Source organism: Spermophilus citellus (genome assembly GCF_964194105.1).
Source record: "Spermophilus citellus genome assembly, chromosome: 7".
Classification (NCBI taxonomy): Eukaryota; Metazoa; Chordata; class Mammalia; order Rodentia; family Sciuridae; genus Spermophilus; species Spermophilus citellus.
The window spans coordinates 165,686,952-165,710,428 of NC_138188.1; the positions used below are offsets into that span (position 1 = coordinate 165,686,952).

General features: G+C 60.2%; 1 protein-coding gene across 2 annotated transcripts in view; it reads right to left on the reverse strand.

Moving 5' to 3' along the window:
• Positions 1–23,030, reverse strand: part of FTCD (formimidoyltransferase cyclodeaminase) — a gene marked incomplete at its 5' end in the record, with an annotated part of 81,576 nt that extends 58,546 nt beyond the window's left edge. For both annotated transcript variants that reach the window (XM_081302212.1, XM_081302213.1), the window contains 13 exons: positions 11,905–12,000; positions 12,635–12,773; positions 12,959–13,002; positions 15,143–15,304; positions 15,819–15,945; positions 16,208–16,269; positions 18,515–18,646; positions 18,740–18,877; positions 19,849–20,028; positions 20,111–20,199; positions 20,922–21,050; positions 22,024–22,207; positions 22,977–23,030. In XM_081302212.1, coding sequence (XP_081158338.1) covers positions 11,905–12,000; positions 12,635–12,773; positions 12,959–13,002; positions 15,143–15,304; positions 15,819–15,945; positions 16,208–16,269; positions 18,515–18,646; positions 18,740–18,877; positions 19,849–20,028; positions 20,111–20,199; positions 20,922–21,050; positions 22,024–22,207; positions 22,977–23,030 — 1,536 coding nt within the window. The remainder of the gene's footprint in view (positions 1–11,904; positions 12,001–12,634; positions 12,774–12,958; positions 13,003–15,142; positions 15,305–15,818; positions 15,946–16,207; positions 16,270–18,514; positions 18,647–18,739; positions 18,878–19,848; positions 20,029–20,110; positions 20,200–20,921; positions 21,051–22,023; positions 22,208–22,976) is intronic.
• Between the last annotated feature and the right edge of the window lie 447 nt (positions 23,031–23,477).

Below are 23,477 nucleotides of genomic sequence, written 5' to 3' on the forward strand. Positions count from 1 at the left end.
CACCTCTCTGAGACTCACACCTGTGGGACAGTGCTCATGTGGCTGACCCTCTACATGCCATGCAGGGTACACCTGAAACACTTCTCTGAGACTCACACCTGTGGGACAGTGCTCATGTGGCTGACCCTGGACACCCCATGCAGGGTACACCTGAAACACCTCTCTGAGGCTCACACCTGTGGGACAGTGCTCATGTGGCTGACCCTCTACATGCCATGTAGGGTACACCTGAAACACTTCTCTGAGACTCACACCTGTGGGACAGTGCTCATGTGGCTGACCCTGGACATGCCATGGGGGTACACCTGAAACACCTCTCTGAGGCTCACACCTGTGGGACAGTGCTCATGTGGCTGACCCTGGATATGCCATGCAGGGTACACCTGAAACACCTCTCTGAGACTCACTCCAGTGGGACAGTGCTCATGTGGCTGACCCTGGACATGTCATGCAGGGTACACCTGAAACACCTCTCTGAGACTCACACCTGTGGGACAGTGCTCATGTGGCTGACCCTGGACATGCCATGCAGGGTACACCTGAAACACCTCTCTGAGACTCACACCTGTGGGACAGTGCTCATGTGGCTGACCCTGGACATGCCATGCAGGGTACACCTGAAACACCTCTCTGAGGCTCACACCTGTGGGACAGTGCTCATGTGGCTGACCCTGGACATGCCATGCAGGGACACCTGAAACACCTCTCTGAGGCTCACACCTGTGGGACAGTGCTCATGTGGCTGACCCTGGACATGCCATGCAGGGTACACCTGAAACACCTCTCTGAGACTCACACCTGTGGGACAGTGCTCATGTGGCTGACCCTTGACATTCCATGCAGGGTACACCTGAAACACCTCTCTGAGACTCACACCTGTGAGACAGTGCGCATGTGGCTGACCCTGGACATGCCATGCAGGGTACACCTGAAACACCTATCTGAGGTTCACACCTGTGGGACAGTGCTCTTGTGGCTGACCCTGAACATGCCATGCGGGTACACCTGAAACACCTCTGTGAGACTCACACCTGTGGGACAGTGCGCATGTGGCTGACCCTGGACATGCCATGCAGGGTACACCTGAAACACCTCTCTGAGGCTCACACCTGTGGGACAGTGCTCACGTGGCTGACCCTAGACATGCCATGCAGGGTACACCTGAAACACCTCTCTCAGACTCACACCTATGGGACAGTGCTCATGTGGCTGACCCTGGATATGTCATGCAGGGTACACCTGAAACACCTCTCTGAGACTCACACCTGTGAGACAGTGCGCATGTGGCTGACCCTGGACATGCCATGCAGGGTACACCTGAAACACCTATCTGAGGTTCACACCTGTGGGACAGTGCTCTTGTGGCTGACCCTGAACATGCCATGCGGGTACACCTGAAACACCTCTCTGAGGCTCACACCTGTGGGACAGTGCTCATGTGACTGAACCTGGACATGCCATGCTGGGTACACCTGAAACACCTTTCTGAGGTTCACACCTGTGGGAGGGTGCTCATGTGGCTGACCCTGGACATGCCATGCAGGGTACACCTGAAACAACTCTTTGAGCTTCACACCTGTGGGACAGTGCTCATGTGGCTGACCCTGGACATGCCATGCAGGGTACACCTGAAACACCTCTCTGAGACTCACACCTGTGAGACAGTGCTCATGTGGCTGACCCTGGACATGCCATGCGGGTACACCTGAAACACCTCTCCTAGACTCACACCTGTGGAACAATGCTCATGTGGCTGACCCTGGACATGCCATGCGGGGCACACCTGAAACACCTCTCTGAGGCTCACACCTGTGGGACAGTGCTCATGTGGCTGACCCTGGACATGCCATGCAGGGTACACCTGAAACACCTCTCTGAGACTCACACCTGTGGGACAGTGCTCATGTGGCTGACCCTGGATATGCCATGCAGGGTACACCTGAAACACGTCTCTGAGGCTCACACCTGAGGGACCTTGATCATGTGGCTGACCCTGGACATGCCATGCAGGGTACACCTGAAACACCACTCTGAGGTTCACACCTGTTGGAGAGTGCTCATGTGGCTGACCCTGGACATGCCATGCAGGGTACACCTGAACCACCACTCTGAGGCTCACACCTATGGGACAGTGCTCACGTGGCTGACCCTGGACATGCCATGCAGGGTACACCTGAAACACCTCTCTGAGACTCACACCTGTGGGACAGTGGTCACGTGGCTGACCCTGGACATGCCATGCAGGGTACACCTGAAACACCTCTCTGAGACTCACACCTGTGGGACAGTGCTCATGTGGCTGACCCTGGACATGCCATGCAGGGTACACCTGAAACACCTCTCTGAGGTTCACACCTGTGGGACAGTGCTCATGTGGCTGACCCTGGACATGCCATGCAGGGTACACCTGAAACACCTCTCTGAGACTCACACCTGTGGGACAGTGCTCATGTGGCTGACCCTGGATATGCCATGCAGGGAACACCTGAAACACCTATCTGAGGTTCACACCTGTGGGACAGTGCTCATGTGGCTGACCCTGGACATGCCATGCAGGGTACACCTGAAACACCTCTCTGAGACTCACACCTGTGAGACAGTGCGCATGTGGCTGACCCTGGACATGCCATGCGGGTACACCTTAAACACCTCTCTGAGACTCACACCTGTGGGACAGTGCTCATGTGGCTGACCCTGGACATGCCATGCGGGGTACACCTGAAACACCTCTCTGAGGCTCACACATGTGGGCCAGTGCTCATGTGGCTGACCCTGGACATGCCATGCGGGGTACACCTGAAACACCTCTCTGAGACTCACACCTGTGGGACAGTGCTCATGTGGCTGACCCTGGACATGCCATGCAGGGTACACCTGAAACACCTCTCTGAGACTCACACCTGTGGGACAGTGCTCATGTGGCTGACCCTGGACATTCCATGCAGGGTACACCTGAAACACCTCTCTGAGACTCACACCTGTGAGACAGTGCGCATGTGGCTGACCCTGGACATGCCATGCAGGGTACACCTGAAACACCTATCTGAGGTTCACACCTGTGGGACAGTGCTCTTGTGGCTGACCCTGAACATGCCATGCGGGTACACCTGAAACACCTCTGTGAGACTCACACCTGTGGGACAGTGCGCATGTGGCTGACCCTGGACATGCCATGCAGGGTACACCTGAAACACCTCTCTGAGGCTCACACCTGTGGGACAGTGCTCACGTGGCTGACCCTAGACATGCCATGCAGGGTACACCTGAAACACCTCTCTCAGACTCACACCTATAGGACAGTGCTCATGTGGCTGACCCTGGATATGTCATGCAGGGAACACATGAAACACCTCTCTGAGACTCACACCTGTGGGACAGTGCTCATGTGGCTGACCCTCTACATGCCATGCAGGGTACACCTGAAACACTTCTCTGAGACTCACACCTGTGGGACAGTGCTCATGTGGCTGACCCTGGACACCCCATGCAGGGTACACCTGAAACACCTCTCTGAGGCTCACACCTGTGGGACAGTGCTCATGTGGCTGACCCTCTACATGCCATGTAGGGTACACCTGAAACACTTCTCTGAGACTCACACCTGTGGGACAGTGCTCATGTGGCTGACCCTGGACATGCCATGGGGGTACACCTGAAACACCTCTCTGAGGCTCACACCTGTGGGACAGTGCTCATGTGGCTGACCCTGGATATGCCATGCAGGGTACACCTGAAACACCTCTCTGAGACTCACTCCAGTGGGACAGTGCTCATGTGGCTGACCCTGGACATGTCATGCAGGGTACACCTGAAACACCTCTCTGAGACTCACACCTGTGGGACAGTGCTCATGTGGCTGACCCTGGACATGCCATGCAGGGTACACCTGAAACACCTCTCTGAGACTCACACCTGTGGGACAGTGCTCATGTGGCTGACCCTGGACATGCCATGCAGGGTACACCTGAAACACCTCTCTGAGGCTCACACCTGTGGGACAGTGCTCATGTGGCTGACCCTGGACATGCCATGCAGGGACACCTGAAACACCTCTCTGAGGCTCACACCTGTGGGACAGTGCTCATGTGGCTGACCCTGGACATGCCATGCAGGGTACACCTGAAACACCTCTCTGAGACTCACACCTGTGGGACAGTGCTCATGTGGCTGACCCTGGACATTCCATGCAGGGTACACCTGAAACACCTCTCTGAGACTCACACCTGTGAGACAGTGCGCATGTGGCTGACCCTGGACATGCCATGCAGGGTACACCTGAAACACCTATCTGAGGTTCACACCTGTGGGACAGTGCTCTTGTGGCTGACCCTGAACATGCCATGCGGGTACACCTGAAACACCTCTGTGAGACTCACACCTGTGGGACAGTGCGCATGTGGCTGACCCTGGACATGCCATGCAGGGTACACCTGAAACACCTCTCTGAGGCTCACACCTGTGGGACAGTGCTCACGTGGCTGACCCTAGACATGCCATGCAGGGTACACCTGAAACACCTCTCTCAGACTCACACCTATGGGACAGTGCTCATGTGGCTGACCCTGGATATGTCATGCAGGGAACACATGAAACACCTCTCTGAGACTCACACCTGTGGGACAGTGCTCATGTGGCTGACCCTCTACATGCCATGCAGGGTACACCTGAAACACTTCTCTGAGACTCACACCTGTGGGACAGTGCTCATGTGGCTGACCCTGGACACCCCATGCAGGGTACACCTGAAACACCTCTCTGAGGCTCACACCTGTGGGACAGTGCTCATGTGGCTGACCCTCTACATGCCATGTAGGGTACACCTGAAACACTTCTCTGAGACTCACACCTGTGGGACAGTGCTCATGTGGCTGACCCTGGACATGCCATGGGGGTACACCTGAAACACCTCTCTGAGGCTCACACCTGTGGGACAGTGCTCATGTGGCTGACCCTGGATATGCCATGCAGGGTACACCTGAAACACCTCTCTGAGACTCACTCCAGTGGGACAGTGCTCATGTGGCTGACCCTGGACATGTCATGCAGGGTACACCTGAAACACCTCTCTGAGACTCACACCTGTGGGACAGTGCTCATGTGGCTGACCCTGGACATGCCATGCAGGGTACACCTGAAACACCTCTCTGAGACTCACACCTGTGGGACAGTGCTCATGTGGCTGACCCTGGACATGCCATGCAGGGTACACCTGAAACACCTCTCTGAGGCTCACACCTGTGGGACAGTGCTCATGTGGCTGACCCTGGACATGCCATGCAGGGACACCTGAAACACCTCTCTGAGGCTCACACCTGTGGGACAGTGCTCATGTGGCTGACCCTGGACATGCCATGCAGGGTACACCTGAAACACCTCTCTGAGATTCACACCTGTGAGACAGTGCGCATGTGGCTGACCCTGGACATGCCATGCGGGGTACACCTGAAACACCTCTCTGAGGCTCACACCTGTGGGACAGTGCTCATGTGGCTGACCCTGGACATGCCATGCGGGGTACACCTGAACCACCTCTCTGAGGCCTACACCTGTGGGACAGTGCTCATGTGGCTGACCCTGGACATCCCATGCGGGTACTCCTGAAACACCTCTCTGAGACTCACACCTGTGGGACAGTGCTCATGTGGCTGACCCTGGACATGCCATGCAGGGAACACCTGAAACACCTCTCTGAGGCTCACACCTGTGGGACAGTGCTCATGCGGCTGACCCTGGACATGCCATGCAGGTACACCTAAAACACCTCTCTGAGGCTCACACCTGTGGGACAGTGCTCATGTGGCTGACCCTGGACATGCAATGCAGGGTACACCTGAAACACCTATCTGAGGTTCACACCTGTGGGACAGTGCTCATGTGGGTGACCCTGAACATGCCATGCGGGTACACCTGAAACACCTCTCTGAGGCTCACACCTGTGGGACAGTGCTCATGTGACTGACCCTGGACATGCCATGCGGGGTACACCTGAAACACCTCTCTGAGGCTCACACCTGTGGGACAGTGCTCATGTGGCTGACCCTGGACATGCCATGGGGGTACACCTGAAACACCTCTCTGAGACTCACACCTGAGGGACAGCGCTCACGTGGCTGACCTTGGACATGCCATGCAGGGTACACCTGAAACACCTCTCTGAGACTCACACCTGTGGGACAGCGCTCATGTGGCTGACCCTGGACATGCCATGCAGGTACACCTGAAACACCTCTCTGAGGTTCACACCTGTGGGACAGTGCTCATGTGGCTGCCCTGGACATGCCATGCAGGGTACACCTGAAACACCTCTCTGAGACTCACACCTGTGGGACAGTGCTCATGTGGCTGACCCTGGACATGCCATGCAGGTACACCTGAAACACCTCTCTGAGGCTCACACCAGTGGGACAGTGCTCACGTGGCTGACCCTGGACATGCCATGCGGGTACACCTGAAACAACTTTCTGAGACTCACACCTGTGTGACAGTGCTCATGTGGCTGACCCTGGACATGCCATGGGGGTACACCTGAAACACCTCTCTGAGGCTCACACCTGTGGGACAGTGCTCATGTGGCTGACCCTGGATATGCCATGCAGGGAACACCTGAAACACCTCTCTGAGGCTCACACATGTGGGACAGTGCTCATGTGGCTGACCCTGGACATGCCATGCAGGGTACACCTGAAACACCTCTCTGAGACTCACACCAGTGGGACAGTGCTCATGTGGCTGACCCTGGATATGCCATGCAGGGTACACCTGAAACACCTCTCTGAGACTCACACCTCTGAGACAGTGCGCATGTGGCTGACCATGGACATGCCATGCGGGGTACACCTGAAACACCTCTCTGAGGCTCACACCTGTGGGACAGTGCTCATGTGGCTGACCCTGGACATGCCATGCGGGGTACACCTGAACCACCTCTCTGAGGCTCACACCTGTGGCACAGTGCTCATGTGGCTGACCCTGGACATGCCATGCGGGTACTCCTGAAACACCTCTCTGAGACTCACACCTGTGGGACAGTGCTCATGTGGCTGACCCTGGACATGCCATGCAGGGAACACCTGAAACACCTCTCTGAGGCTCACACCTGTGGGACAGTGCTCATGTGGCTGACCCTGGACATGCCATGCTGGTACACCTGAAACACCTCTCTGAGGCTCACACCAGTGGGACAGTGCTCATGTGACTGACCCTGGACATGCCATGCAGGGTACACCTGAAACACCTATCTGAGGTTCACACCTGTGGGACAGTGCTCATGTGGCTGACCCTGAACATGCCATGCAGGGTACACCTGAAACACCTCTCTGAGGCTCACACCTGTGGGACAGTGCTCATGTGACTGACCCTGGACATGCCATGCGGGGTACACCTGAAACACCTCTCTGAGGCTCACACCTGTGGGACAGTGCTCATGTGGCTGACCCTGGACATGCCATGCAGGGACACCTGAAACACCTCTCTGAGGCTCACACCTGTGGGACAGTGCTCATGTGGCTGACCCTGGACATGCCATGCAGGGTACACCTGAAACACCTCTCTGAGATTCACACCTGTGAGACAGTGCGCATGTGGCTGACCCTGGACATGCCATGCGGGGTACACCTGAAACACCTCTCTGAGGCTCACACCTGTGGGACAGTGCTCATGTGGCTGACCCTGGACATGCCATGCAGGGTACACCTGAAACACCTCTCTGAGACTCACACCTGTGGGACAGTGCTCATGTGGCTGACCCTGGATATGCCATGCAGGGTACACCTGAAACACCTCTCTGAGGCTCACACCTGAGGGACCTTGCTCATGTGGCTGACCCTGGACATGCCATGCGGGGTACACCTGAAACACCTCTCTGAGGCTCACACCTGTGGGACAGTGCTCATGTGACTGACCCTGGACATGCCATGCAGGGTACACCTGAAACACCTCTCTATGACTCACACCTGTGGGACAGTGCTCATGTGGCTGACCCTGGACATGCCATGCAGGGTACACCTGAAACACCTCTCTGAGGCTGACACCTGTGGGACAGTGCTCATGTGTCTGACCCTGGACATGCCATGCAGGGTACACCTGAAACACCTCTCTGAGACTCACACCTGTGGGACAGTGCTCATGTGGCTGACCCTGGACATGCCATGCAGGGTACACCTGAAACACCTCTCTGAGGTTCACACCTGTGGGACTGTGCTCATATGACTGACCCTGGACATGCCATGCAGGGTACACCTGAAACACCTCTCTGAGACTCACACCTGTGGGACATTGCTCATGTGGCTGACCCTGGACATGCCATGCAGGGTTCACCTGAAACACCTCTCTCAGACTCACACCTGTGGACAGTGCTCATGTGGCTGACCCTGGACATGCCATGCAGGGTACACCTGAAACACCTCTCTGAGGCTCACACCTGTGGGACAGTGCTCATGTGGCTGACCCTGGACATGCCATGCAGGGTACACCTGAAACACCTCTCTGAGACTCACACCTGTGGGACAGTGAGCATGTGGCTGACCCTGGACATGCCATGCAGGGTACACCTGAAACACCTCTCTGAGGCTCACAAGAACTGCATCTGCTCATGGGCGGGGCCTCCTCCGAGGATGAGAACATTCTAGAACTTTTGAGGGGTGTGGCTGCACAACACCACCAATGTGCTAAAGGCCAGATTCTGCACTTTAAAATGGTGATCTGTGTTCCATGAATCGTATCTCAGTTATAGTTAAACTTGTCCTGCAGCTGCCTCGCAGGTGAAATCCAGGCCAGCTCCAGGGGCCACGGCTTTTCCCGTCATTTTGATGCTATGGGGGTCCCCCGCCTGGGGGGCCTGCTGAGAGCAGGTGTGGGTGGTTTGGGAGGTGTGGGTGGTACGGGAGGCGTGGGTAGTGTGGGAGGTGTGGGTGGTACGGGAGGCGTGGGTAGTGTGGGAGGTGTGGGTGGTACAGGAGTTGTGGGAGGTGTGGGTGTTGTGGGAGGTGTGGGAGGTGTGGGTGGTACGGGAGGTGTGGGAGGTGTGGGTGTTGTGGGAGGTGTGGGAGGTGTGGGTGGTACGGGAGGTGTGGGAGGTGTGGGTGTTGTGGGAGGTGTGGGAGGTGTGGGTGGTACGGGAGGTGTGGGTGGTACGGGAGGTGTGGGAGGTGTGTGTGGTACGGGAGGTGTGGGAGGTGTGTGTGGTACGGGAGGTGTGGGTGGTACGGGAGGTGTGGGAGGTGTGTGTGGTACGGGAGGTGTGGGAGGTGTGGGTGGTACGGGAGGTGTGGGTGGTACGGGAGGTGTGGGAGGTGTGTGTGGTACGGGAGGTGTGGGAGGTGTGGGTGGTACAGGAGGTGTGGGAGGTGTGGGTGGTGTGGGAGGTGTGGGTGGTGTGGGAGGTGTGGGTGGTGTGCGAGGTGTGGGTGGTACAGGAGGTGTGGGAGGTGTGGGTGGTGTGGGAGGTGTGGGTGGTGTGGGAGGTGTGGGTGGTGTGCGAGGTGTGGGTGGTACAGGAGGTGTGGGAGGCGTGGGTGGTGTGGGAGGTGTGGGAGGTGTGGGAGGCGTGGGTGGTGTGGGAGGTGTGGTGGTACGGGAGGTGTGGGAGGTGTGGGTGGTACGGGAGGCGTGGGTGGTACGGGAGGCGTGGGTGGTGTGGGAGGTGTGGGAGGCGTGGGAGGTGTGGGAGGCGTGGGAGGCGTGGGAGGCGTGGGAGGCGTGGGTGGCGTGGGAGGTGTGGGTGGCGTGGGAGGTGTGGGTGGTGTGGGAGGTGTGGGTGGTACGGGAGGTGTGGGTGGTACGGGAGGCGTGGGTGGTGTGGGAGGTGTGGGAGGTGTGGGAGGTGTGGGAGGTGTGGGAGGTGTGGGAGGCGTGGGAGGTGTGGGAGGCGTGGGTGGTGTGGGAGGTGTGGTGGTACGGGAGGTGTGGGAGGTGTGGGTGGTACGGGAGGTGTGGGTGGTACGGGAGGCGTGGGTGGTGTGGGAGGTGTGGGTGGTGTGGGTGGTGTGGGAGGTGTGGGAGGCGTGGGTGGTGTGGGAGGTGTGGGTGGTGTGGGAGGCGTGGGAGGCGTGGGAGGCGTGGGAGGCGTGGGTGGCGTGGGAGGTGTGGGTGGTATGGGAGGCGTGGGTGGTGTGGGAGGTGTGGGAGGTGTGGGAGGCGTGGGTGGTGTGGGAGGTGTGGTGGTACGGGAGGTGTGGGAGGTGTGGGTGGTACGGGAGGCGTGGGTGGTATGGGAGGCGTGGGTGGTGTGGGAGGTGTGGGTGGCGTGGGAGGTGTGGGAGGTGTGGGAGGTGTGGGAGGTGTGGGTGGTGTGGGAGGCGTGGGAGGCGTGGGAGGCGTGGGAGGCGTGGGAGGCGTGGGTGGCGTGGGAGGCGTGGGTGGCGTGGGAGGCGTGGGTGGCGTGGGAGGCGTGGGAGGCGTGGGAGGCGTGGGTGGCGTGGGTGGCGTGGGAGGCGTGGGAGGCGTGGGTGGCGTGGGAGGCGTGGGAGGCGTGGGAGGCGTGGGAGGCGTGGGAGGCGTGGGAGGCGTGGGTGGCGTGGGAGGCGTGGGTGGCGTGGGAGGCGTGGGAGGCGTGGGTGGCGTGGGAGGCGTGGGAGGCGTGGGAGGCGTGGGAGGCGTGGGAGGCGTGGGAGGCGTGGGAGGCGTGGGTGGCGTGGGAGGCGTGGGTGGCGTGGGTGGCGTGGGTGGCGTGGGAGGCGTGGGTGGCGTGGGAGGCGTGGGTGGCGTGGGAGGCGTGGGAGGCGTGGGAGGCGTGGGAGGCGTGGGAGGCGTGGGTGGCGTGGGAGGCGTGGGTGGTGTGGGAGGCGTGGGTGGTGTGGGAGGCGTGGGTGGTGTGGGAGGCGTGGGTGGCGTGGGAGGCGTGGGAGGCGTGGGAGGCGTGGGTGGTGTGGGAGGCGTGGGTGGTGTGGGAGGCGTGGGTGGTGTGGGAGGCGTGGGTGGTGTGGGAGGCGTGGGAGGCGTGGGAGGCGTGGGTGGTGTGGGAGGCGTGGGTGGTGTGGGAGGCGTGGGTGGTGTGGGAGGCGTGGGAGGCGTGGGAGGCGTGGGTGGTGTGGGAGGCGTGGGAGGCGTGGGAGGCGTGGGTGGTGTGGGAGGCGTGGGTGGTGTGGGAGGTGTGGTGGTACGGGAGGTGTGGGAGGTGTGGGTGGTGTGGGAGGCGTGGGAGGCGTGGGAGGTGTGGGTGGCGTGGGAGGCGTGGGTGGCGTGGGAGGCGTGGGTGGCGTGGGAGGCGTGGGTGGCGTGGGAGGCGTGGGTGGTGTGGGAGGCGTGGGTGGTGTGGGAGGTGTGGTGGTACGGGAGGTGTGGGAGGTGTGGGTGGTATGGGAGGCGTGGGTGGTGTGGGAGGTGTGGGTGGTGTGGGAGGTGTGGGAGGTGTGGCTGGTACGGGAGGCGTGGGAGGTGTGGGTGGTGTGGGAGGTGTGGGAGGCGTGGGTGGTGTGGGAGGTGTGGCTGGTACGGGAGGTGTGGGTGGTGTGGGTGGTGTGGGAGGTGTGGGTGGTGTGGGAGGCGTGGGAGGCGTGGGAGGCGTGGGAGGCGTGGGTGGCGTGGGAGGCGTGGGTGGCGTGGGAGGCGTGGGTGGTGTGGGAGGCGTGGGTGGTGTGGGAGGTGTGGTGGTACGGGAGGTGTGGGAGGTGTGGGTGGTACGGGAGGCGTGGGTGGTGTGGGAGGTGTGGGTGGTACGGGAGGTGTGGGTGGTATGGGAGGGCATGCCAGGGCCAAGGCTCCTACCCAGCAGCTCCCAAACTGTCCCCTTGGGAACATTAAAGGGGTGCCAGCCGGCACTGGCCACCCTGTCACCAAACCCCCCCAGGAGGGGACAATGCCATCCCCTGGAGCCTCGTTCACCTGCAGTGGCAAGCAGGAACCACCACCTTTGCCCAGGAGTGGCAACCTGGGGCCAGGCTGGCAGCAAGCCCACCCTTTGCTCACCTGGTCCTTAAACACTTCGTCCTTCACGTCCTTCAGGTTGATGATCACGTTAAAGTACGCACCAAACACACCCATCTCCAAGGCTTTGGCTGCCACCTGCAGGGCCAGGGAGCGGGGCTGGCTTCAGAGGCCCGGGCAGCCCCTGGAACCTCCCCTCATCCAAGAGGAGCAAACTGCTCGTGCCCAAGTCTGCATCCCAGGGTCTCCTTGGAGGGTCAGGGTTAGGTTACCTTCATACCCCCACCCACAGACAGCAGGCTGCAGAGGTGACCGCCTCAGCCCCGTTTCTGACCTGCCAGAGCAGGTGCCGCCCTGGAGGAGGGGGAAGCTGCCCCCTCTACCTGACAAACCAGGAGGGAGGCGGTGCTCCCCACCCTCAGCAGCCGTCTGCCTCAGGCCCAGCCACCTCCCAGAGGCAGAGGGCCCTTATCTGGAGCCACAGGACCAGACCCTGAAACAAGTATCTTTCTTGTGGACACCCTGCAAACCCTGGTGTCCAGGCAGCTGTGGGAGGCACAGAGCCCTGGGCCCGACTGTCCTGACTCGTTGTCACAAGTTCCTGACAGGCTAAGCTGCCTTGGGAGTTCCTAGAGGGAGGTGGGGACAGGGAGTGCCACATGACCACAGCCTGACTTCAGCAGGACCTTGAATGAGATCTCAAAGCCCATCGTCCAGCTGGAAGAGAAGCCAAGACCAACATGAGGGTCCCTGAGGTCCCTGGGCCTCCTACCTGAAGGTCGGACTGGCAGGCCAGGTTCCCACACAGGGCCAGCTCTCGCAGCGCTGGCCACAGCGGTGACACTGTTTCTGCCAGCGCCAGAGGCACAGCGACTGCACCTCTCAGCCCCTCTTGCAGGGCAGCCGTGCGCCTGGAACAGAGGGAACTCTGGTCTGAACCAGGTGAAGGGACCCCCTCTGACCCCACCACCCAGGCTCCCACCAGAGCTGGACACACAGCACCCAAACGGGACCATTGTGCCCTGGATGGGACTGCGCCATCCCCAGACTCCAAGGCCAAGGTCTGGCAGGGCTGCCTGGCCACTGCTCTGCTCACCTGTCCCTCTCCTCGGGAGTGTTCTTGGGCAGCTTCATTGCCTCCTACCAGGAAAGAAGACCAAATAACCACATGGCAAGTGACCACAGGGGGCAGCTGTGTCCTCAGATCATGCTGGAGTCACAGTGAGCCAGGTCCCTGTCCTGGGGCAGCATGCCCACGTGCCCCGACTACATCAGTCTTCCACCCGGGGCTGCTGGGTTGCTGGGCCACAGGACTTGGGCGGAGAAATGTTCTTGGAGAACTGCATCTGTTGGGGTCTGTGGTTTACCATCCTAGACAGTGGCGCTTTAGAGGGGGTGTGGGGAAGATGGGCGAGCAGCGCTCCTGGGTGCACTTGTTTTTAGAGAAGGACACCAAGGACCCAGGAGGTCCTCTGATTCCTGTTCAGACTCTCCCGCAACATGGGGCTCCACACAGGCAGATGCTCTGCACCAAGTCTAGACACAAGAACCTCAGGCCATGCAGAAAGATGAGCACAGAGCCTGAAGCCCGAGGTACTCCCTACACAGCACCATCCCACGTCACCACCTGGCCACAGGCCTGGGCTTTATCCTGAGTGCTTGCATGTGTGGTTTGTGACTTCACACGCAGGGCCATGACTGTTCCCCTCTGGGACCCCACCCTGGCCTGGTGAGCACAGGCTCAGCCCACTGCAGGGCGGTCCTGGGAGGCAGTTGTGGGGAGGTGCCGGGCTGGTGTCGGTAGCTTCAGTCCTACCTCCACCCCAGCAGCTGTTACCACTGAGCCCTTCCACCAGCCCTGGCAAGCAAAGGCAGAGCAAGCCGCTCCGCACGTCTGAGCCCAGGCACCTGCCTCTCTGAGCCCCTTGCCTGTGGACCACAGCACTTCTGCACTAAGGCAGAGCCCGACCAGCTACAGGCACTCACAGCCACGCTGGAGCCTGTGGGCTCAGCCAGCTCAGGTGGCCATGCAGCCACACCCTGCCCCAGGCCCGGGCGGTTCTGCTTCCTGGCGGGTATGAGGTAGGTTTGCATGAGGGGTCCACAGCTAGCATCTTGCTCCCTCTGGGAAGCTCTTATCATTCCATGAGATGTTCCTTTTTTATTTTTAATCTACCTCCTTGCTGTTCACAGAGAACAGGATCAGCTCAGCTCTGCTCTGGTATAATCGGTATAATCCTGCCCGGTGGCTCGTGGGTATACCACATGTGCCCTTCATGCTTATTTTAGTTTTCCTTTTTGTTGGATTTAATTTGCATTTATGGGCTTTCCCCTCTAGTTGTTTACTAATTATTCATCTTATTTTTACTTATGATTTCTAAATTTAATGTTATCCCTAAATTTCTAAAACTTACATTTAAACTGATATTTCTCTTTAAATATATCTCTTTCTCTCTGCCCCCTCATCTCTCTCTCTCTCTCCCTGTCTCTTTCTCTCTGTCTGCCTCTCTCTCTTTCTGTCTCTTTTTATCTCTGTCTCTGTGTTTGTCTGTCTCTGTCTGGGCCACTGTCTCTCTCTCTCATTCCCACTCTCTTCTGTACTACCTGCCCTCTGCCATCTGACCTATTTTGAAAACTCCGATCTCACTTCACAAAGGCTTCATCTTTTATTTTAGGCCGGAGTGTGCTCTGGAATCTCTCAGAGGCTGTTGCCAGTCTTCTTTTTCCTATGGACCTCCTAGGCTGGACTGAACCCAGCTGTGCTGAGTCACAGCCCCAGCCCCTCCCAGCTCTTTTTTTATTAAATTTTGAGACAGGATCTCGCGAAGTTGCTCTGGGCCTTGCTAAGTTGCTGAAGTTGGCTTTGGACTCGCAATCCTCCTGCCTCTGCCTCCTGAGTTGGGATTATAGGTGTTGACCAATACATCCAGCTGGGATGTGGCTCTTCGTAAGGGGCCTCTCCCTCCAGATCTGGGCCTGGGGTCTGGGTCCCTCCAGCCCCAGCATCACAGGCCCTGCCTTGCCAGTGCCCACTGTTCCTGCTGGCCTGTGGCCTGCCACAGATCACCGCCCCCCAGCCCTCAGGTGGGCCCTCAGACTGAGAAGCTGGCTGCTGGCCCCACAGCATGGAGGACACCAGTCTTCTCGTTGCTCTGGTTTTGGCCTCCTGTGCTGGGAGCAGCCCTCACCCCAAGCTGCCCACCAGGCAGTCTGCAGGTCCCTGAGCTGGACCAGCAAAGGCCAGGGGTTGGGCTAGGCCCTGCAGGGTCCCCACCCTCACCAGGTAGGTGGCAAAGGCCTGGGCATCCATGTCCACCAGTGAAGTCAGCTGGGCCAGGGCTGCATGGAAGGGCGGGATCAGGCGCCGCATCACTGCATCCAGCTGCTCAAACTGGCGCCGACCATAGGTCATCTGGCCCACCATGGAGGCCAGAGCTGCACCCTGGTGAGGACCGAACTGTGATGGAGCTCACAAACCAAATAGCCCCAGGCCAGAGCAGAGGGACCCCGTCCTCCTGCAGGGGACCATGGGGTGGTGGGTCAGCCCCCCCCAGGCCAGAGCAGAGGGACCCCGTCCTCCTGCAGGGGACCACGGGGTAGTGGGTCAGCTCCCCCAGACCAGAGCAGAGGGACCCCGTCCTCCTGCAGGGGACCACGGGGTGGTGGGTCAGCCCCAGGCCAGAGCAAAGGGACCCCGTCCTCCTGCAGGGGACCACGGGGTGGTGGGTCAGCTCCCCCAGACCAGAGCAGAGGGACCCCGTCCTCCTGCAGGAGACCATGGGGTGGTGGGTCAGTTCCCCCAGACCAGAGCAGAGGGACCCCGTCCTCCTGCAGGGGACTGGCATGGTAGGGACACACTCTGGAGCCCTGGGCGGTGCAGTCCCTCTCTTGGGGGCCATGCTCTTTAGGGTCCCTCACTTCAGATTTCACTGGTCGCCTCCTCTGTTGGTGCTCACCATGGCTGCAGAGGCCGCTGCCACCGAGCCGCCCCCAGGGGTGGCTGAGCGGGCGCCCACCTCATGGAGGAAAGCACGCAGGGACATGTCCAACAGGCTCTTCTCCAGCCGGTCCGGGACCAGATACCTGCAGGGTGGACAGCTCAGTGACCGGGCCAGTTCAGGTCACAGCTCACTCTCACCAGGCTCTCCCCAGTGGCAGAGCAGCCACAGGTGAAGGACAGGACAGAGGCCTTGGCAGGGTCTCCCTCTGTCCCCCAGCCCCAGCCCCAGCATGCACCAGGTCTGGAGGGGAGTGGAGGGCATGGGCAGGGGAGGCTGTTGGAGGTATGGGCAGAACAGGGAAGGGTGGGCAGGCATGGGGCAAGTGGTTCAGGGCCAGCACTCACTCAATGACCCTCTCTGAGGGGTTGAAGGGTGCCAGGGAGTCCAGGCCCAGCCGGCTCACCACCTGGAGAGGGGGCGCGTGACCTTAGCCATCACCCTCAGGTCAGGTTTCTCAGGGGCCTGAGAAGGCTCCAGCTCTGGGAAAGCCTGGGACAGCACCCTACTCTGCACCCCAGGGGAACTGAAGCCAGAGGAAGGGGTCATGCCTGATCATCATGTCCCACAGAGCCACCCACAGGCCTCGAGGGGCCAGCTGCAAGCACTCCTCACAACAAGGCTCCATGCTTGCTACCTGCCTCACGAGGTCTTAAGGTCTGGGACAGGCCCAAGTCCCCTGACCACAGAAGGTGACTGAAAGCAAGTGTCACCTAAATGCACAATAGAATCATAGCAATCCTGCCTAAGACTGGAACTCTCACCAGAAGCCATCAAACACTCATGGAGCACTTGGCCAGCAACCATCCCAGCTGTTTGGACAAGCAGAGGGGTCCTGGGGAGGGAGGGGGCACTGGAGGGACACAGCCAGGCCTGAGGCTGGCTCCAGTGTGAACAGAGCCTCCCAAGCTGGAGTCCAGGAGTAGGCTCCTGGCAGGAGACCTCAGGAATCTGGGGTCTCCAAGCCAGGCCAGGGTTCCCAGCCAGCACGTGGCCTCAGCTTGCGTGGCTCCAGCACTCTGCCCTGGCCCTGGGCGGTCCTGTCCCCGAGCCCCAACTATGGTGAACACCAACCCTCTGGGGGGCTTTACTCCCAAGGCCCAGGAGTCTCCAAAGAACCTTCCAATTCCACAGAACCTCCACTCTTGGGCAGACGCAGGACGCACAGGAAGACGTGAACACCGTCAGAGGGCGGGGAGAACCCTGCAAGGCCAGACCTGTGGGGGACCAGACCCCTCCAGCCTCGGGGCCCCTGGCTGGCCTTCTGTTCCCTGCCCTCCATCATGGCCTCCTGTCGTCTGCATCGCCTCGCTGCAGCCACAGCAGGGTGGCCGTCCTGGAGGGAGGCCTTCTAACCTGTGAGCCACAGAACCTTTCCTTCTCTCCGTTATTCTTGTCGCATCTTGTGGTCCCAGTGATGAGAAAGCTCACTAAAGCACACAGCATTTACCTGATCTTAAAGTGCCTCCCACAGGGACAGCTAGGAAGAAGGACACCACCTGGACCTCACAGCTGAAGCTGGCACCAAGCCCAGAGGACTGGCCTCCCACTGCTCCGGGAGCCTCTCCTACCAGACGGGTGGCCACCCTGCGACAAGGAGCCTCAGACCAGGCCAGGAGAGACTCCCACAACACAACTCGCCCTGTTTGTAGAGCATGTCCAGGCCAGTGAAGGTCCAGGAGGACCAAGAACTGGCTGGGCAGAAGGCAGGAGAGGCTTAAGAAGCAGAGGTGCCATCTGAAGTGACCCCAGGCTGGAAGGCCAGCAACCAGGGTGGGATGGCACCAACACGATGGTCTGCAGACGAAATCCTGGGGCCATGGCAAGAGCTCTCCGGAAAGCCCCACCACATGCTCACTGCAAGGAGCACACCTCAGCAAAGGGCTCTGAGAGCCCTTTTGTGAAAGCTGGGTCAGGATGGACGCTCTGTGCACATGGCTCCACCCAGAGCCAGGCCTGGACCCTGGACTGTGAGATGAGTACCCAAAAATATTGTAGGATGGTTGACTGTGGATCATATTAATTAGCGGGTGTTAGATAAAGACTGTAAGCATTATGTCCATGATGTAACGTAGACTGCAAAACTTAGAGGAACTGCAGAACTTAGACCTAAGAGAGTGATGTCAGAGTCTACACCCAGGCGTCCACCCCAGAGTTCACCCAGTTATCGGCTGCAAGCACAACTGAACTAGGACTTAAAACCCCAGCCTTCTGGGGCCCAGTGGGACTAACAGGATCCAGACAGAGAGACCAAGACCTCCGTTGCTATTGTCCCCTCTGCACCAGACTCGAGGCCCTTGGGTGTAAACTCAGCTAGGACTTAGAATTAGGATGTGTGTCTGAAGTGTGATGAGCATTCATGAAACAGGTGTAGACAGACCACAGTGCTCCCCCTGGAGGAAGGCCCAGGAACGGGCAGTTTGGCCCTCCCCCAGAGCCACAGCAGAGAACATGGACGGTCAGGAACCTCCACTGCTTCGGCAGAACAGCAGGGAGAACAAAGTCCTGTCCTCTCAGCACGAGCTGGGGGTGAAGGGGTGGAGGGGGACTGGAGGGGGCTCCACCAGGGGGCCCACTGGGTGGGAGCATCAGCTCCAGGCCGTCCCTGGTGGCCCGTCCCTGGTGGCCCATCCCCACCCCAGCAGGAGACTCACCAGCCTGATCCGTTGCTCCTCCTCCAGGACAAACAGGTTCTCCTTGTCACAGTAGAAGGCAGCCGCGTCCAGCAGAGCCTTCAGAGGCACCAGGCCCACCAGCTGCGAGCCCACCACCGGGAGGCTCAGCTCCTGCTGACCGATACAGGCAGTGTCAGCACCTCGGCCTGGACCAAGGATGTCTGGGAGCAGCGCCCACCCAGGACACAGCCCCAGGCAGCCCACCTGGGCTTCTCTGCAGGTCTCCTCGAAGACTGTGTGCAGCCCCGTAACCTCAAAGTCCAGGAGGTTCGTGGACACCTGGGCCAGATTCTTCTCCTCCAGGTACCAGCCAATGCCTTGGACCTTCCTCAGACGCCCTGGCTGCAAAGGAACCACGTTTCCCAGCCCGCGAGAGAAGCGCCCTCCCAAGTCCCTGCCCAGCTCCCCTGCACGACTGGCCACTGAGCACCAGGGCTCTCCTCACCCCCGCCCTCTCTCACCTGGGTCAGCTGGGAAGGGACAGGGAAAGTCCTGCACAGAGAAACTGAGGCCCCAGGGGCCTGGTGCTGTGGGACCACCCCAGGGGGCCCCAAGCTGTGCCCATACCATCCCTGGAGGCCTGGAGGACCAGCCAAGGCCCCACATTCCCCCCATCCTCCCAACCCACCACCTGCCCCAGCAGCTGCTCTGCTCCTCAGTCCTCAAGTGACAAGTCCCCATGAGAACACCGTTCTCCCTTTAGCCAGGGCACACAGGAGGACTGGAGGGTCCCTGGCTCTTATGTCAGCAAGGTGCACAGCTGGGCAGCTGGGCCTGGTAGGATCCGAGCACCTGGGAGGACAGATGGGCATGAGGTGCCCACTTCCTTCACCAGGTATGTCCTTGTCACCTGTCTGACCCTGGCTTTGCAGGAGTCATACTCAAGCCAATGTGCAGACCTGATGGGGGTGGGCCCTGGGACATGGGGACGTGCCCCTGGGGCTTCCAAGAACCTGAGGGTTTGTAGGGAGACCTGGGGGGGGACCAGGGCATCTGTGGGGCCTGCAGGACAGCTGACCTCTGGGCAGTATGAAAGTGCTGCAGTGTTCTAGCCCTGAGTCCATGGAGAATGACTACTAAAGCAAGTGCTCCTGACCTCAAGCCCACCCAACAGAGCTAGGTGGGTCAGCAGTTGGAGGCCAAGCCCACCTGGCCAGTGCCCCATGCTCACCATCTTCGCCTGCAGCTGACTCTGAGCTGACCACTTCCCCTGGGTCTCAGGCTCCACCCCTCTCCCCATAGGCCACTGGGTGACCAAAGGGACAGGTGGAGCCTACATGGGAACATGAGGGGGTGGCACGTACAGGGCTTACCTGGTGCTTTCCTCGACCCTGCTCCCGCAGGTTGAGGGCGATGCGGTGGGCCTGCTCCTTGGTGCTGAGCAGGTTGATGTTGAATGCGATGAGGAACTTCCGTGCACCCGTGACGGTGGCCCCCCAGCTGGGGACAAAGCAGCTGGGGCCAAAGTCAGGCTCCCATTCAGCCTGCTTGAGCTGCAGTACAGTGAACCTGGTTCAGAACAGGGCTGGGTCCACCCTTCCTGCCCTCCCCAGCCCAGCCACATGTGGGCAGCACCTTCTCAGGGAGGGCCTCGTACTCCCCAGCTCGGATGGCCGGCAAGGTTCTGCGGCTGGCTGTCCGTGCTGCCTCACCATAGAGGTACACTGCAAGAGACCCCACCAAGCAGCCTCAGCCAGCCAGGGTCACACTCGTTCCCCGGGCCCTGGCAGGTGGCTCCTGCCACCTCAGTCTGGAACAGCCCTCCCTCGGTTCCAGGCACCCCACTCTGTGCCTCCTAGGATGGACAGCATGGCCTCTGAGTGACAGCATGGCCCTGCCCACGGGCTCTGATGCCCTACAAAGGTCATCATTATGCAGCCAGCATGGGGTGTGGCCAGCGCTAAAGGACGCTCATGTTTTTTTTCAAAATGCATGTCCATTGATGTAACACAAATGAGGGCACCCAGAAAAGAGGATGAAGCTCGCACAGCCACACGTCACTGTGCAGGGCTGGCCTGGCCGGTGTCTGTGTGTAGGATTCCACCTGAGAGGTCAGTCCCCACTGCTGGGGGGCACTGGGTGGGGCTTGTGACAGTGCACCCTTCTCCTGGTGGGCTCACTGCCCCGTCCTCTCTCTGAGGCTTGGAGGTGGATGCATCTCGTGGCCCGCACTGCCACATGGGCAAAGGGGCCCCGCCAGGCAGGATGCCCTCTGCAGAACTGGTGCCCAGCAGGACCGGAGCACCCCAGGCTGTGCTGCTGCTCCCTGCAGCCTCCTCACTGTGAGGAAGGGCTGGCCTGCGCAGGGCTCACTCAGGGCAGTTTTTTGATCCAGGGGTCAGCATGACTGGACTGGTGATGCCCAGGCCCCCCCCCCAGCTCTCACCTGGCACCTTCAGCTCCTCTGCCAGCCGCTGGCCAAAGGCCTGGGCACACAGCACACACTGGTCCATGGTGACGCCCCTCACTGGGATGAAGGGGCAGACATCCAGGGCGCCCATGCGGGGGTGCTCCCCTGCAACGGGGCTGGTGAGGAGTGGGGATCCCTGGGACCCTCCAGCCCTCTTGACCAACCTGATCAGACCCTGACCATCCTCCAGCTGTCCATGCTGACCTCAGGAAAGTGGCCAGCCCCTTGTGCCCAGACTCGCCTTAGTGACAGCAAATTCTGCCTGGGGTGGCCTAGCAGGGACACAGCCCATCTTCACTGTGAGGGGGGGACAAGACCAGATGAAGCAGTAGGAGAGCAGGTGGCACCCTCTGGGATCAGGCTCTCCTCCCACCCAACCAGCCACAGAACACTCCACAGGTGCCCTGCTTGGCTCCAAGGGCACCTGGCCAAGCCAGATGCCAGCCCAACCCTCCTCCCTGCCTGCCCACTCAGCAAACTCCGTCCACTGAGGTGGCCTGAGCGGGATCAGTCCTCCCAGCCCCTGGCCCTCTTCCTGTAGGACTGGCTCCTCTTTACCCTGAGATAACCCTCTTATCTGTGGCCACCAGGATGCCAAAACCCCTCCCGATAGAAAGAGACCCTGGTCTTTCGACCGGCTCAGCTCCTGTGTCCACTGACTTTTGACCCTGCCTACCAGTCATTGTTTGGTTTTTGGGAGGCTGACAGGTCAGTTTCTGCCACGTCTTCTACCCTTGCCTCCCCCCAGGGCCTGCTGAGCCTGGTGCAGATGAGGAGCTGTTGGTCACCTCAGGACCCTGAATCTAGGGCGGCTGGTGTCCACACCTTCTGGGCCGGTGAGCTCCCAAGGACTGCGTCCACTGGCCCCTCTTTGCCCTCCCCACCCTCCTGGCCCTGGGAGCTCACAGGCCCAGCACCACAGTGTGTCCCAGGACAATGGATCCTTCACGGGGTCCTCCGTAAAGTCTGCCCAGTGGCCCTGTTGAACCTATACCCCAGACCACCACCCTGACCACCTCTGTCCCAAGACGGCTGGGACCAGCACAAGGCTCGGCCAGGTGCTCTGAGACACCCTCACCTCGGTGCCTGCTCATGTCGATGAGCCGGGAGGCCGTGCGGGCGGCACTCAGAGCCCCTTCCACCACGCACTCGGGCTTGCCCACAAAAGTGTAGACGGTGCGGTTGGTGGAGAGGCCTGCGTCGACGTCCAGCAGGATACAGCCTGGGGTCTGCGAGATGGCCTGGGAGATGGCCCCGATCACCTGGGAGAGGGCCAGCCCCAGACTCAGTCCCGGGTGGAAGCTCCGGCAGTGGCTGCACCCTGCCCTGAGTGTGGGGCTAAGTGGTGGCTCGGAGCACTTGGGGGCCCTCCAAAGAGCTGAGCTGCCCCCCGAGGGCCTGCCTGGGGCAACAGGTGGACCCTATCGCAGGGGCCATGGTGGACAGACCCAGCAGGGAACAGGACCAGGTATCCCCTCAGAAGGAAATGGACTGGGGGCCTGCTCACAGCACCCAGAGGGTTGTCCAGGGCACCCAAAGGTGACCAGCAGGCCGAGACCACAGAGGGCAGGGTCCCTCACCCCCCGCAGCCTCTCAGTGGAGGGGCATCTGTGGGGGTGCTGATGACAGTGGGGGAGGGGCTCACAAGCCTAGAACCTTCTGGAAAACTGGGACTCACTGCCCGATCCTGTCCTGCAGTCCTCGGTGGCCTGCCTGACACCTCTGTGCCTCAGGTTCCCATAGGTTGAGGTGTGACCGTGTCCACCTCACAGCTGTGGGGGCTGTGGCAGGGCCACTCCTGGATGTCCCCTGAGGCCTCAAACAGCCCTCCACACTGGACCAAGTGACCTGCCCAATTCCCAGCAGGGGCACCACCAGCTCTGTGTGCCGCCCCCCGCCGGCCAGTCAATTGAGTCCCCCACGTCCAGGGCACTGCTAGGACTTGTCCTGAGAAGGCAGCCCGCACCCACAAGGAGCATGCTCCCCTCTTTACCTTCACCCTGACCCTGCACCAGGGTCATAAGGCCTCACCTCCTGGTCAGTCCCCTCTGAGAAGTTGGGGACACACTCCACCAGCTGGGACATGGCCAGCACTTGGTCCAGACACTGCTCTTGAGGGACAGAGAAGGACAGGAGAGGCACTCAGAGGTGTGGGCCTAATGCCGCCAGCAGTGCCCTCCCACAGTGGGCTTCTTATTAACCAGCAGGTCAGAGGAGGCGGAGCTGGCACAGGGCCGCTCCCCAGAGCACCTGACCAGGCCAGCGGGGGCACTGAGGACCCTGGAGGCTCTGGTGGGGTAAAGTCCAGGCAGACGCATCAGGCCAGTGTAGCTCAAGTCCCAGCTTGACCCAGGGCCACTTGCTGACCTTCCAGTGGCCCTGTATGGTCCTCTGAGTAGCCTTCCTGGTGACCCCCTATGTGACCTCTGCACTCCACAGAGGTCAGCACAACTCAGATGGGCAACTGGGGTACTTGTCTGTGTGTGTAGAGTGGGTGTGGGTGGCGTGCGCAAATTGTCATGTGTGGGTGGG